The sequence below is a fragment of the Marmota flaviventris genome, chromosome 16 (genome assembly GCF_047511675.1).
Source record: "Marmota flaviventris isolate mMarFla1 chromosome 16, mMarFla1.hap1, whole genome shotgun sequence".
Classification (NCBI taxonomy): domain Eukaryota; kingdom Metazoa; phylum Chordata; class Mammalia; order Rodentia; family Sciuridae; genus Marmota; species Marmota flaviventris.
In genome coordinates, this window is record NC_092513.1 from 39,512,366 (window position 1) to 39,528,952 (window position 16,587).

Genomic DNA, 16,587 nt, shown 5'->3' on the forward strand with positions numbered 1-16,587 from the left:
ATTAGCAAATAGAATATAATACCACATTACTATGATCAAGAGTTTCATTTAAGGAATGCAAGAATAGTTCAATATACACAAATTAATAAATATAATATATCACATAATATAACCAAGGACAAAATCACGTCATCTCAATATATGCAGCACCCATTCACGATAAAAACATTGAAGAAACTATATAAAAAGAACTTATCTCAACATCGCAAAGGCCATATACAACAAACACAAAGCCAAGGCGATACTGATTAGGGAAAAACTAAAAGCATTTCCTCTAAAATCAGGAACAAGATAATGATGTCCACCCTCAGCACTCCTTCCCAATATAGTACTTGAAACTTCAGCCACAGCAACTAGACAAAAGAATATTAAAGGGATACAAATAAAAAAGAAGTAAAATTATCACTGTTTGCATATGACATGATCCTATACTTAGAAGATCCTAAAAGCTCTACCAGTAGACTTCTAAAGCTCATAAGCAAATGCAGCAAAGTAGCAGGATACAAAAATCAAAAGCTTTTCTATACAACAATAATGAAATCATTGAGAAACAAATCAGTAAAACAATCCCATTCACAATAGCCTTTAAAACAAACAAAACTTAGGAATAAATCTAATCAAAGGTGAAAGACCTCTACAATGAAAATTACAGAACACTAAAAAGAGAGGAAGACACTAGAAGATGAAAACTACTTTCATGTTCACGGCTAAGCAGAATTAATATTGTTAAAATGGCCATATTACCAAAAGCCCTATACAGATTCAATGCAATCCCCATTAAAATATCAATGACATTCTTCAAAAAACTACAAAAAAAAAAAAAGTGCTACCAGGTGTAGTAATGCATGCCTGTAATTCCACTGGCTAGGGAGGTTGAGGCAGGAGGATCTCGAGTTCAATCCTCAGCAACTTAGTGAGGTCCTAAGCAACTTGGCAAGACCCTGTCTTTAAATACAAAAAAAAAAAAAAAAAAAAAACGGCTAAGGATTGTGGCTCAGTGGCTAAGCGCCCCTGAGTTCAATCCTTGTTACAAAAAAAAAAAAGGTACTAAAATTCATTTAGAAGAAAAAATGACCCAGAATAGTCAAAGCAATTCTGAGAAAGAGACATTATAATACCAGATTTCAAACTATGCTACAAATGATTATACAAAATTATATTAAAATAGCATGGTACCAGCATAAATAGCCACACAGACCAATAGAATAGAAGACACAAAGACAAACCCATGCAGATACAGTCAACTGATTCTTGACAAAAATACCAAATAAATACACTGAAGAAAAGAAGGGCTTTTTAAAACAAATGGTACTGGGAAAAGTAGATATCCATATATAGAAGAATGAAACTAGATCCTTTTACCCTGCACAAAAGTCAATTCAAAATGGTGAGAGCGCTTCTAAGTATAGGATCATGTCATATGCAAACAGTGATAATTTTACTTCTTCTTTTCTATTGGTGAGAGTGCTAGAAATTAAAGCAGAAACTTTACAACTGCTAGAAGAAAACATAGAATCACCTTTCAGCATATAGGTTATATAGGTGCAGGCAACGATTTCTTCAATAGGACCCTAAAGCTCAGGAAATAATACTAACAATTAATAAATGACATAGCATTAAATTTAAAAGCTTCTGCACAACAAAGTAATCAATAGTGTAGACAGCCTACAGAAGGGGAGAAACTCTCTGCCAGATACTCTTTCAACAGAGGATTAATATCCAAAATATACAAAGAACTAAAAAAAAAAAAACTTCCCACCAAAAATAATAACCCAATCAATAAATTGTCAAAATGAACTAAATTGACATTAAAAGAAATGCAACATAAATGAAAAAATATTCAACATCTTTAGCAATTATGGAAATGTAAATCAAAACTACCCTGAGATTTCATCTCATTCCAGAGAAAATGCCAACCATCGAGAATTTAAGCAACAATCAATTCTGGCGAGAATACAGGCAAAAATAAACTGTTATACACTATTGATGGGAAAGTAAATTAGTATAATCACTGTGGAAATTAGTATGGAGTTTCCTCAAAAGACTAGGAATGAAACCACCATACCAGCTATACCTTATACTGTATCAGTTGTTGGTATTATCCAACGATTTAAAGTCAGCATCAGCATATTATAAGGGATACATGCATATCCACATGTATAGCAACTCAACTCACAATAACCAAGTTGTGGAATAGCATGAAACCAGCATAAATAGCCACACAGATGAACAGAAGACACAGAGACCAGCCTAGGTATCCATAGAAAATATACACACACATCATGGAGTTCTATTCAGCTACAAAGAATGAAATGTCATTTGCAAGAAAATGAATGGAATGAGAGATCATCATGTTAAGCAAAATAAGCTAGACTCTCAAGGGTTGGGCTGAGGATGTAGCTCAGTGGTAGAGTGCTTGCCTAGCACGTGTGAGGCTCTGGGTTCGATCCTCAGCACCACATAAAAATAAAAAAACATATTGTGCCCAACTACAACTAAAATAAATATTTTAAAAATAAAGTCAATGGTTGTTATGTTTTCTCATATGTGGGAACTAGAGAGAAAAAAAGGGGGGAACTGAGGAAGATCTCATGGAAGGAAAACCAGTAGAGCAGGGGAAGGGACTCAGGGGAGAGAGGGAGGGAGGGAGGGTAAGGGGAGGGACTGGGGAATAAAATGTCAAATTATCTGCACATACAAATATAGCACAATGAACCTATTTTGAGTAACTTATGCACTAATAAAAAATTGCACTGCTGAATGGATCAAGTCAGAGGCATCAAATTTACTATCAGTCTTCACCAACAAGTATAAAAGCATCTACACTTAAAAATGCCCTTGATGAAACAATGATGTCTTTATATCAAAATCTGACCCTTAAGTAGGTAAATATCCCATGACAAAATGGGATGTACAACAAAGCATGTTTCCTGCTCTGCGAGATGTCTATCTCAAGGAAGTGTACTTATTCAACTGTTTTGAGTTGTGAGCTCAACCACCTTTTTTCATGGCATGGTCATTTTTACTTAAGAGTTTGACAATCATGTTTATTTAGATTTGGGATTTAAAAGCAATGAGTCTGCTGTGCAAGGAAACAACCTTTTTTTTTTTTTTTTTTAACCAATGATAACATTCGAAATTAAGGAAAAATCAGAATTTTAGTTTTCAACTACTCAGTTTTTAAAAACTGATAAGATCAGTGGTGATACGATATAGTATAAAAAGTGTTAACATTTGGGAGATGCACATAACTCGGTGCATTATTTTCTGAGGGGCCATTACAGAGTTATAAAATCATGCATAGGTAAAAGATTCACAGCATGTGTGTTAAATTCCAGGCTCTGAAAAAAGAAAAAGATTAGAAAAATTAAAATTAAAACACCAATGGTAATGCAAGGAGCTATTTTAAATCAACAAATATTTTCATCTTCTTAATTTCAAATACAACAAGTATACCCACAAAAATAAAACCTCTATGAAGTTCTCAATGATTTCTAAGTGTAAAGGGTTCCTGAGACCAAGAAATTCTAGTTCTAAGTGAACATAAAACTACTTCAAAAACATTTTAAAAAATGACTGTGGTGTAATATATCAATTCTATCTGGAAACAGAAAAATGCAGTTGGTATAAAGTAGCAGGCTCTTTGTACATTACTCAACCCTCAGAAAACATAAATGGCGAGAAAGTTGTCCAAAACCACACAAATATCCACAAGTTGAATCAGCAAAACCAGCCTGGCCCAAGAAATTAGGCTCTGTGTTCTAATCGCCCAACAAAGCTCTTTTCGTTCTTTTCTACTGCAGTCCCTTTAGTTTTTACTTGCTTTGGCTTCTATTCCTAAAAAATTTAGTCCTTATACACTTAAAATCACATTCCACTGGGTAGAACACATGCCTAGATTGTACCAAGGGTCTGCATTCAAACTCCAGCACTGCAAATGAATAAATCCTATCCCTAAAAAAATGCCTTCATAACATATAAAAACAGCTTATGGAAAAGGTCAGGTTAGAGCAGTGTAAGGTCATTTGGTTAATAAGACTCTCCGCTTGCCTTTCCTGAAATTATAAGGGGAAGATCAGTTTTCAATTTTTACCTACTTTGGCAACCCCAGAGTCAACAAGATGAACTATTATTGGATAGAATACAATTTTCACAAACATTGAAACCTAACTTCAGAAAAACCGTTTTTCTATTCTGGACAGTTACTGCAGGTAGCTGTAAGGAAGGAAAAAACTGAGAAAAATCTCAAAAAACAATCTTGAGCAAAAAGTAGCTAGATTAAAAATACTTTGTACTTCTATTTATAGAAAGCATAAAAGGAGGAAAAACCATCTGAGCTATTACAGATTGTGTACTGACAGTGGAAGTTGTGACCAGAAATAGGAAGGGGACTCAAGGGATTCCAGTAGTGATTTTCCTTAATGAGTGATTACTCAGGTTACTGTTCACTTTACTACACTTCCAGTATCCCTCACATCCTGTGTTTTTCCTCTCCATATCCTCTGGTGAATGGCTATCTCATCTATCAGTGTCCCATACTCCATACTCACTCCCTTGCCCTGATCATATTAAATCCTGCACAATAGGACCTCTCATTATCAGACTCTTAAAAACTCCTGTTATAAAGTGGGCACGAGGGCACACACCTGTAATCCTGCAACTCTGAAGGCTGATGGAGGAGTATCACAAGTTCAAAGCCATCCCTAAGCAACTTAGCAAGATACTGTCTCAAAAATTATAAAAGGCTGGGGATGTAGCTCAACAGTAAAACTCCTCCAGGGTTCAATCCCTGGTACCAAAAAAAAAAATCCTGTTCAAGCTAGGCAGAGTGGTACACACCTGAAATCCCAGCAGTTTGGGAGGCTGAGGCAAGAGAATCACAAGTTCAAGACCAACCTATTCAACTTAGCAAGAACCTGTCTTAAAATAAAGGGCTAAGAGGGTAGCTTGGTGTAGAGTACCCCTGGGACCAAACCCCAGGACCAGGGTGGTGGGGAGAATTTCTGTTATATAGGGGTTAGGGATGCAGTTCTGTGATGAGTACATGCTTAGTATGCAGAAAGCCCAGCATCAAAGAAGAAAAAAACATTATCAAGAAAGCTGCATAATCTAATGCAAGTTAATAAGTACACAATAAAATACAGCCATTTAAAAAAAAAATACTGCCATTTATCTTTCTCATTTCACCAGTGGGACAGAGTGTAATGTCTATCTTCTCTGTTCCCTAAGATTTAACTTGGTGTTGGGGTAAGATCATGTGGCATGTGTGCTGCAACATGGTTTCCCCATTCCCTGTAATCCCCCTTTAATCACATAATTTTCTAATATAACTTCCTCATATGCTTCATTTTCTGCAACTGTGTTGCAGAATTAAAAAAAATATATATATTGTACACTAGGTGGCATGGAGTGCATGCTTTATTTCTATCATGAATTTCACACACGTTTTCTGGGTCATACCATTTCTACACAGACTAAAATAGCACCCCATTCTAAAAAGGATTTAGTAGTAGACTTAAGGGGTTTCCATAGAAGTTATAGTTTACTAAAGGTAGTACTTACCAAGCAGCCCAATAGGCATATGACATTGTACCTGCAATAGATTCTTATAGCCCTGGTATCTTGAGAGTAATTACTCCAAATAAAGGTATTTAATTAACCAATTAACTAGCTTTCTGCCTATCAGGGCTTAAAAAATCTTGCTAGATGACCTAGACACTTCATAAAATAGCGTTATAATGTGTTTATTAACATTTAAAATAGATGAAAGGTTTATAAAGTTAAATTCAACAGTATGAGCATGTGATAACTTTTGCCTACTCACTTTTTTAAAACGTACAAAATGGGTTATCATCTATGTGTCTTTCAGGGTGAGTTACGAGAGTTAGATGTTATATTTGCCTCTGGATAAAATTTTCATTAGACACACAGTAGGAGAAAACCACTTTTAATTGAAAAATAAAGCAATACATCTCAAATAAGACTCTGTTTAAACGAACAACATAAACTGTAATTTGTTTAAAGAAAAGGCTTTCCTAAGTGGTATTGTGAAATTTAGGTATCAGTATTAATAGCTTCCCTCCTTTACCCTGACAAATTATTTAAAATAAGAACCTTTTCCCATGAACTTAATTTCCATGAATTAAATGTGTACAGGTTTATCCCTACTTCCAACCCAGTGACAAATGGAGGGGCTATTTTAAACAATTATTTCTATACTTGAACTCCCAGAGAAAAGCAAATACCAAAGTCAATATTTTCCTTATGAAAAAGCTTATATGTAAAACACACAAGACTATTAATATTTAACTCATTCACAAAACTTCAAAATACAATTTCATCAAGATGATCTCTACCAACAATTTTCCTTTAAAGAAGTTTGCAAATTTCAGAATGGTTTAAGTTGACATACACCGGACCCGTTAAACTTTGAAAGAAACTACTAAATTATTGCTTTAAACTGGAAAAAAACTATGGTCGAAAGTATCTTTAAAAAGAACTCATCCTGCTGTTCCTAAAATTACACTCATGTTAGCTGCAGAAAAAAATGTTAAAGCATACAGTAAACATTACTCTTAGAATAACAGAACAAAGGCATTAAGATGTATGGCTTTCTGTGTGATTGTTATTACTATCTATAAATAAAGTCATTGCTGTTTGACTGAAAAAGGTTTTTACAAAACTTCACTTCTAAAATTAACATTTTTATTAAATCAAGTTTAAAAAAATGTTCACTGTAGAAAAGTCAACAAGGGTTTTAAGAAAACCAAAATATACCTTTTTATACAATATATGTATATATTAGCAGCAAACTACTTCTGAGATTTTGATCTTTTAGTAATTTTAAAGAAAGCATAAACATTGTGTATTAGTATGGAATGTCAGTGAATTCACTTTATCCTTTTTTTCTGTGATTTGGCCCTTCTACAAAATACTTTATGATTCCCAATATTAAGAAAAAAACTTAGTTTTGACTTTGAAGTAGTGAAACTGTGGCTGGTAAAATCTATTTTCACTACCCTCATAGTCACGCATTATTTTTGAGAATAACAAATGAGCACCATATAAATAGGTAATTGTGTGTAAACTCATTTTTTAAGGTGTAATAGCAACCAATTTATATCACTTAGCATTTGTTACTTTTTTAAAAAATTTGGTGATATACAAAATTTTAATCAAATCAGATAATTCAATCCTATATTGCTTGTTCATTTTTAAATCCTTAATAAAAGTTCTGTATAACCTGACAAACTGCATGCAAAGATATATATGTATATGTATGTTATGTATATACATACAAAAGTATATGTACATATATATCTTTAGCTTTGAATTTCTTTAAATTTCTCATTTAAGTATATCTGTAGAATATATCACCAACTGAAAGTTTCTAGTAAGTTTCATCTCAGCTAATGAGAAACACTGGCTATTGAAAATTCTGTGGCAAAACAATTGTTATTCAGCTTGGTATTTCAGCTTACAAATTGGTCAAACAAACAAGATTGAATTACCAATTGCTCCAAAGAAATAAATTTTTTTCTTGATATTTCCTTCTAATAGCAAAAAGGAAATGTCTTTGCAATGAACTTTTACTTTTAAAGAGTTAAAATTATTAAAGAAATCTCACTAGTTTTCAAAAATACTAAATGTTATATAAATACAATTTTCTTATAGTTGAATACTTCAGCTATAATCTGTGTTTAAAAAATTTCCTTTGGATTCTTCCATTTAGCACTTCAAGTTTTCATTCTGCAACTCTGACAACTGGCTCAGATTTGTTACGTTTATATCAATCACGTCTTTCAGAATTTGCTACTGTGTGAACCTGTGTACAATAAATAGGAAAAACTGCACCAAATTTCAAAAGCAACATAATAATAATGAAAAATTCAAAAATATGTAATATAAAAAAAGATGAGTACAACAGGGATTCCCTTTTCACTACATTACTGAGATATAATCCTTTTTATGCTTTTAAAGTAATGTTAACTTTCATTTTTTAACTTGTCAAGAAGATGAAGTTTTTAGGTGGCCCAACCTTTATTTTTCAATTAAAAAATTTAAAACAATAGACTGAATTACTTTTATTAATATACACATCAAGTTACTGAAACGGTGACTTCGTGTAGTTTTCCCCTTAAAGATGGCACTTGCAGGTACAAAGATGTAGAGATGTCTACAGGCTTCAGATGTTTACTTGAAAAGATTCTTCAACAGCAGTTTGATATTGGGTTTCCTCATCTAGCTGAAGATTCTAGAACACACACATACACATACACACACACACACACAAAAAAAAAAAAAAAACCAAAACATTAAGTAGTCAATAAGAAAATATTCAACTATTCCACATTTATCCAGTATATTACTGATCTTGATGTACATTACATTCAGGACAATTTATGTACAACACATAGTATACTTTAAAATATAAGATTAAGATGGATTTAATGGCACCTATCTGTAATCTCAGCAACTCAGGAGGCTGAGGTGGGGAGATCACAAGCTTGAAGCTAGCCTGGGCAACTTAGTGAGATACTATCTCAAAATAAAAGCAAAATATAAAAAGGGCTGTGCATGTAGCTCAGTGGTAGAGCACCCCCAAGTTCAAATTCCAGTGTGAAAAAAATAAATAGATAAAAGATTAAAAGATCTAAATACTTAAGCTTTAATTAAAATTAAGTTCAACTGTAAATTATTTAGGACTAATAAGATCAACAGAGAATGAAATATATATTTCCAATCATTAATCAAAACTATGCTTAATTGTAACCTACAATCATAATCGATAAATTTGCCCAAAGAAATAACAGCATCGAATAATTAAAATCATAGTTTTCAATAGCAAGGTAAAACAATACAACAATTAGACCAAAAGTAGCTCACTAAACAGATTTTCATTTTTCCAAATAGTCTTCCAGACATAGTAACCTTTCCTAGGATGAGAATAATAATCTACAAGTACTTCATAAAATTGCTAATGAAACAGTGATTTTTATGTATATCTGAATTGTTTTGAAAGGGCCACCAAAAATGCCAGTTCCTCAAAACACAACAAAAAACCCATTTATCAAGAATGCAATTTCAGCTGGATGCAGTGGCTCACACCTAGAGACTCAGCAGTCTGAAGCAGGAGGATCACATTTTCAATATCAGCCTGAGCAACTTAGCAGAACCCTCTCAAATTAAAAATGAAGAGGGAATGGAGCTCATTAGTACAGCACCCTTGGTTTCAATCTCTAATACTGAAGATATGGGGGCAGCAGGGCTGGGGGTGGGGGATGAGGGAGGGGTTATATAATTTCAAAACTGGAGAGAAAAGAAAAATGTAAATTTTGTTCACACCCCCTGTGAGAACGGTACATGTCTGGTTTTATTACCTACACTAGAAAATAGTCATTTTTTTGTCAGGATTAATGCTGAATTAAATAACGTCTCAATTACACTGGAGATGAATAAAATGTAATGTCACATTTAACACAGAAGTCATTAACTAATTTTAAAAAACTATGACACATTCAGAAAAGAGAAATTAACCCCACAGTTTTGCTTTAAGGAGCCATTTTTAAATTATGTAACTTCATTGCTCACTTTCCTAAGTAATCAACCTGGCTTTGCCTAATACTTAAGCTCCTCCATTAAAAAAAAAAGTTTCATGTGCTAGATGTGAAGAAATCTCTAATAGTAGGTTTAACAACAACTTATAGTATATGATAAATATATCCTTTCATATGTTGTACCAATTGTACCTCAAGTAGTATATCTATAATCTAAAAGTTTGCCAATGTTATCAGCAAAAATAAAAGAACTTGCTATATATCTAACCAATATGGTATAACAGCTTGACTCAAATTCAAGTCTAGCCAGGCATGGAGATGCATGTTTAAAATTCCAGCAACACAGGCGGAATTCAAGTTTGAGACCAGCCTTGGCAACTTTTAGTGAGACCATCTCAAAACAAAAACTAAAAAGGGCTGGAAATGTAGTTCAGTGGTAGAATGTCTTGTGTTCAATCCCTAGTACAAAACAAACAAAGAAAACCCCAAGTCTAGATTGAAAAAATAATTTAACTTGAATATTTAAATAGTACTTTATTAAAAGAATTTACTTACCACAAATTCTCCATAATCAAACTGATGTCTTTGATTTAGATGACTAACGAAATTTCTAGTAATCTGGCTAGGATCTCCCCAAGGAAGAGACACACAAATAGGACATGTCTATGAAAAACAGATTGTTTTATATAAAAAAATTATGAAAACAATCAAACTTTATATAATGGAAGGTTTAAGCAACTTTTATTGGCACCATTTTTCCAAAAGTTCAAATAATATCTGCTTACACTTTTTTTGCAAAAAAAGATTTTTAAACTAAGCTATGCACATTGTTTTTTATTTTGACACAGTAAACACATAATAATAAGCTTTTATATACAATGGAAAATCAAATATTTTGTGTGACTTGTTTTATTGCAATATTTGCTGTACTTCAGTGCTCTAAAAAAAAAAACAAAACAAAACTGAAATATCTGAAAAGTATTTCCTTTTATTTTAATGATGCTGGTATCCAACCTAGGGCTTCAAGCCTGCTAGGGAAGCCTTCAACCACCAAGCTACACTTCTAGCCCTTGAAGAAAAACATTTCTAAAGGCCAGATTTCATAACTAGATTATTTCCCAAAGTACCTTAAAAAATGCACTAATACAATAAGAGACCTTTTATATTCTATTACTTAATTTCCAATTACACAATTATTTCAATAGAAACAGAGTCTATAAAAACACCAACAGTAATGATAGTTATCATTAATTGCCTATGTAGTAAATAATCTCATTCGATCTACATAATACCATGATATTATTAGCTTCATTTACATGTAAAATGAAAATTATGTGAATTATGAAATTTAAATTGCATTCTTAAAATTTTAATGAAGTACATCTTTAAAAGCAAATGGATGACATACTAAATAATATAAAAAGGAACTTTTGTAACTGGACTCTAGTCAAAGCTTACAATAGAGTGACTATTAAGCAGAAATGAATAAAAATTGCTAATTCAATATAAAACTAAGTGTAATTTCTTATATATGAGATTTCCTGAAGACTTCTTGGCATTATTATTTAACAGAAACTGACCCCCTTCTAAAAAAGCAAAGTAGGTATGCAAGAGTTGGAAGGAATTCGATAGTTACTGGGGCATGCTTTTTTCACAAATTTTTCTAGTAATCCACTAAGCTTAAAAATATCTACAAGTTTTTACTGATAAATTTTCCTCCTATTCTTATTTCTGAAGAGAATGTTTACGTATCAAAATGCTTATGGGCAGGGATATATATATAGTTCAGTTAGCAGAGTGCTTGCCTCGCATGCACAAAGCCCTGGGTTTAATCCCCAGGACCACACACACACACACACAAAAAGCTTAGCTAAAAAAGAAATATCTCTTCCAGTTCTGTTCATTCTATTCCATTAGCCACAGTTAAAATCACTTATTAACTGTGTTCAAAATAAGCTGTTCTGAGACCATTAACACAATGTTGGAATCCTGCACACTGCTACTCTTTTATTTTCTTCATTCACTGAAAAGGTCTCATCACTTTCTAACTCACCCTCAAAATGACATCAAAATGATTTGTATGCATCAAAAAGAAAGTATGGTTCTTTTCCTTCCTTGCTTTATGCATTCATGTATCAGATTCTGCAAAGGTTTAGAATTTAAAATACCTGCTGGGGGGCTGAGGTTGTAGCTTAGCAGTAGAGCGCTCGCCTAGCACATGCGAGGCCCTGGGTTCGATCCTCAGCACCACATAAAAAAAATAAATAAAGATATTGAGTTCAACTACAATTAAAAAATAAATATTTTTTTAAAAATACCTGTTGGGTTTATTCTTTCAACAAATCCACCTGATTGGACCCTGTCATCTACATCCTATAGAGAAAAAAACTGAAAGGACCCAACAGATTTAGGTTCTGTCACTGTTTAACAATGAATTTCCTGTTCACCTCATTCATCACTTTACTCTTCTCCAGGCTGTCCTATCCTATCTCATAATAAGCATATCCCTTGGATTTCTAAACATTTCATTTTGGCTCAAATAAAATTTGATTTATCAATCATTTATTGACAAAAATCTACCTTACTGATAATGCTCTATATCCCAATTTATATCAATGGCCTTCCCTTTTGCATATATAAAGTAAAATAAATGGAGCAGCATACTTTAAGCAGAAGACTATCTTAAACATGTACTTACCACAGGAACTATCTGAAATAGGTGGTTACTGTTACAGTGATCAAGTAAACGCTGTCTAGTAAAATTTGACTCTTGACACAAGGGACACTTAAAGGTGGGATTCCCAGAACTACAAAACAATTGTAAATGAAGCATATTTAATTCAATACCGTAACAAAAAAATTAGCTCTACTATATTTTGACTAATGTGAGCTTATTTTTTTAAAGTTATAATCATTAGACTATTGAAGGATTCTCACATTTTCAAAATGTTTTAAATAAATGATCTAGAACAGAACTTCTCAAACTCAGTTAACAGAAATAGTATTAAATTTTTTTCATGGAGTCTGCCTAGATCAAAACAATAACAACAAAAAGACTTAGCTTTTTTTAAGTAGTTAAGTCCAAATTTTTAGAATCAAGCATTAATATGAAGCTAATAGATGTCACTCTTGTGTTCCTTGAAAATTTTTTTAGGGCCTCACTAAGCTGCAGAGGTTGGCTTTGAACTTGTGATCCTCCTCAGCCTCCTGAGTCACTGGGATTATAGGCATGCACCAGTGTCTGATGCTAAAATTTAAAACTTCTAAGATTTCTACCAAAATTATACCTTTAGCCAGGCACAAAGGCCCATGCCTGTAATCACATTAACTCAGAAGGTTGAAGCAGTAGAATCTCATCTTTGAGACCAGCCATGAGCAACTTAGAAAAAACCCTGTTTTCAAAATAAAAAATAAAAAGTGGGCTAGGGCTCAGTGGTAAAGCATGCCAGGGTTAAATCCTCAGTAGAAATAATAATAATAAATTATATCTTTAATATAATCCAGGTCCTAGGAATTAAACATACAAAATTTACAGATAAAGCAAAAAGACACATTGATCACTAGAATAAAGCACTTCAAAACAATCTGAGGATCAAGCATTATTAGGTTTTGATACCTCTCAAAGTCATCAAGGAACAATTCAACATTGAAAACTATATGAATCATGCTTGGAAGAAATTTAACCACAGTCAAAGAGAATAGCTAAACTTTCTAAATTTAATGAAATTATTAAAAACAAAAATTATACTGTTTATTTCTTAAACTAACAACTTCTAGTTGTTAAGTTGATTTAAGTAAATAAAAATTTATTTTACAAATTTATTATTTAATAAATAATAGATATTACCTGCTAAATTAGCAAAATTTTTAAAAAGCTTACCTTGTATTCTCTTGGTAAGTTTCTGTGTTATCAGATGTGGATGTTTCACTCCTATTACTTAATAAGCACAGGGGGAAAATGGTTAAAACCTCAAGTAATAAAACCATCAGTGATTTGTTAACTTGAACTGTTAATAAATTTCAAATGTTCTGAACATACAATAATTATGGTAATTACTTTTCAAACAAATTAAGACAGAACTGCTTATTAGGTTCTTATTCATGTCTTTTAATATTAGTATGCAGTCACAAAAATACAGATTAGACAATTTTGCAATTACCTTAAATCCTACTCCTCTACCTCTACCAGTAAGATTTTAAACATGGATAGACTTCAAAAATTCATCAACTTTTTGACATGTGGTAGGATACTGTTTAAGGTTGTGGCCTCCAAAACGGAGTAGGCTTAAGAAAATACTTATTTACTACACTTATATTTGACTCCCAAACTTCACTAATATTTAACATATACAACATCTTGATATCTTCTCTTCACTTGTCAGTCATGTGTCGTATAAAATATTAGAGAAGTCGTAAAGGAAGAATGGACATGCCATATGGGAATTGCCACTTATGTGAGAGAGAATTTCACCCATTTGGTCAATTTTATAAAAGCAAGGTCCTTCAAACTTAGAAATCTTAATAGTAAAGAGATAGGTAGCAAGATAGGACAAGAGGTTTGCTCTATATCTCAACCCTAAACTTAAGGGTTGTTGAACTTAAACAAACAAACAAAAAAACCTTACTATTCAATTTTCTTTTATAAAAAGACAAACAATAGTGTATCACCTACCTAACAGATGGTCTTTTTTAAATTTTTCAAAATAAAGTTGCATTTAACAATATATACTCAATGAAAAGGCACCCTCTGTGAAGATAACCACCTCTCCACACGCAGTTGAATTACATACCCAAATAGAAGACTTTTTTAAAAAATATATTTATTTTTTAGTTGTAGTTGGACACAATACCTGTATTTTGTTTATTTATTTTTATGTGATGCTGAGGATCAAATCCAGGTCTTGCAAGCACCCTACTGTTGCTCCACAACCCCAGCCCAATAAAAAACTTTTAAAAGAGTATTTTGCATATATTTGACAGATATTAATCTGTCTGTTCCAGTAAAGGTGGCATTTTAACAACAAAAACACTAAAAAAAATTGCTCTTTAAAATAAACTCAAACTATGAAGAATACAATTATTAAGGAAACATTGTATGATTTTTGTGACCAAAATCAGTATGTGACACCTATTTTTTAAAAATCTCAAGTGGGGCACACTTGTAGTTCTAGTTACTCAGGAGGCTGAAGCAGAAGAACTGCTTGGACCCAAGAGCTGGAAGCCAGTGTGGGCAATACAGGGAGACTCTACCTCTGTATTGTTTAAAAAACACTCAAACTCAACTTGGTAACAGGTCTTTCTAATCAGTTAAAAAATCTCCTACATAAATAAAATCAATGAATTTTGAATGTTCCCCTTGAAAATATAACAATTTCTGGTTGATTTTTAACAGTTTTTATCAGGGAAGATGAAAATGTCAATAAAAGCCCTTTTGATATTTAGTGAACAGAACTAAAAATTTTAGTAATTTGAACTTATATGACATAGCTCCATTTGAAATCTACATTTTTTATAGGAAGGTATCTTTTCCAGTCACAATAATCATCAAAACAAAGTGAACCTGCATCTAAGCTTTGAATACTGTATCAGTAGCATTTAAAAAAAAAAAAGTTTTTAATTTTAAAGTATTGCTTCTAGCGCGATTTTGGAGGTTGAGGCAGTAGGACTCAAGTTTGATACCAGTCCCAGCAATTTATTAAGACCCTGTCTCAAAATAAAAAACTGGTATATAGCTCAGTGGTAGAGTGCCCCTGAGTTCAATCCCCAGTTCAAAATTAAAAAAAAAAAAAAAAAAAAAAAAACACCAAAATTTAAATATTTTATATCACTAAAATAAAACTTACTTTTCAAATAACTTTTTCATTTTTATCAAAAATTTTGAAGGAAAATGTTTTAATAGTATATTTTACTTTAAAAATACAAATGATAAAAAAAAAATCCTAGTTCCCCAAACAATTCCCATTTCAATTATAAAAATTATACTTTTAACAACAAAGGTTGCTTACCTATTCCCTACTGAATCTTGAGATATCTGAAAGTTTGGAATAATAGAAGAAACACCATATTCATCCTGATACTTCTTACAAGATTTATAATGATGTCTCATACGATAGAATTTAATCTGTAAATAGATTAAAATGTTTTTAGTTAAAAAAAAAACACAACATTTGATACTCTCAACGAGAAAAAAGATTAAAATAAATGATGAAATTAAACAAGATTAAATTCATTTAAATAAAGAGTATATGAAAACATATTTTTAAAAAATATTATTTAATTCTTAAGCAAGAATTGAAAATAGGTAATACCTTTCTATTAGGTGCTGACCTTACTTCTATAAAGACACAGCAAAAAATATCAACAAATAATTTTATACTTGAGATGATGATACTACTAATATTAAAAAAGTCAAAAGTACTAAGAAGTTGTCTCATTCTATTAGGCATTTCTTTATTTAACTACTTATAGCACAAATAGAAAGCATTTTTTAAAAAAATTAAGTTCCCAGGTCAATATATGAAACATTTTTCAGTTTCTCACTGAGGAGTAAAGCCAGAATCTCTCAAGTATGTTTTCCAGCTTCACTCCATTGCTCTATCACCTTCTTTAAAGTCATAGAAAAACAGATCTGATTTATGTGCATGCATGAAATGGTAACAGTTTTGTTTACTGACTATTAGTTTTCAGAAAAAAATCCATAGACACATAAATCTACTCAAAGTCTAGCTACTCCACATCATTTTACACCTTCTCTGAATAATAGAACAATACATTACAGATAAGAAAATAAATGCCGGGGCTGGGGATGTGGCTCAAGCGGTATCGCTCTTGCCTGGCATGCATGCGGCCCGGGTTCGATCCTCAGCACCACATACAAAAAAAGATGTAGTGTCTGCCGAAAGCTAAAAAATAAATATTAAAATTCTCTCTCTCTCTCTGTTAAAAAAAAAAGAAAAGAAATGCCAGTTATTTGCCAACACCTGATTTTTCTACCTGTTACTTAAAAATTAACCAAAGTCTTCTGCCAAAT

The 16,587-nt window shown here is 32.2% G+C and overlaps 1 protein-coding gene across 3 annotated transcripts in view; it reads right to left on the minus strand.

Annotated features, from left to right (window-relative positions):
• Positions 1-5,931: 5,931 nt before the first annotated feature.
• Positions 5,932-16,587, minus strand: part of Rnf138 (ring finger protein 138) — a 32,245-nt gene continuing 21,589 nt past the window's right edge. For 2 of the 3 annotated variants that reach the window (XM_027935727.2, XM_071602822.1), the window contains exons 4-8: positions 15,563-15,678; positions 13,438-13,494; positions 12,256-12,364; positions 10,113-10,220; positions 5,932-8,254 (exon numbers count right to left, since the gene is read on the minus strand). In XM_027935727.2, the coding sequence (XP_027791528.1) occupies positions 8,186-8,254; positions 10,113-10,220; positions 12,256-12,364; positions 13,438-13,494; positions 15,563-15,678 (459 nt within the window). In that variant the 3' untranslated portion in view covers positions 5,932-8,185. The remainder of the gene's footprint in view (positions 8,255-10,112; positions 10,221-12,255; positions 12,365-13,437; positions 13,495-15,562; positions 15,679-16,587) is intronic. The other variant, XM_071602823.1, reaches the window with a different exon arrangement.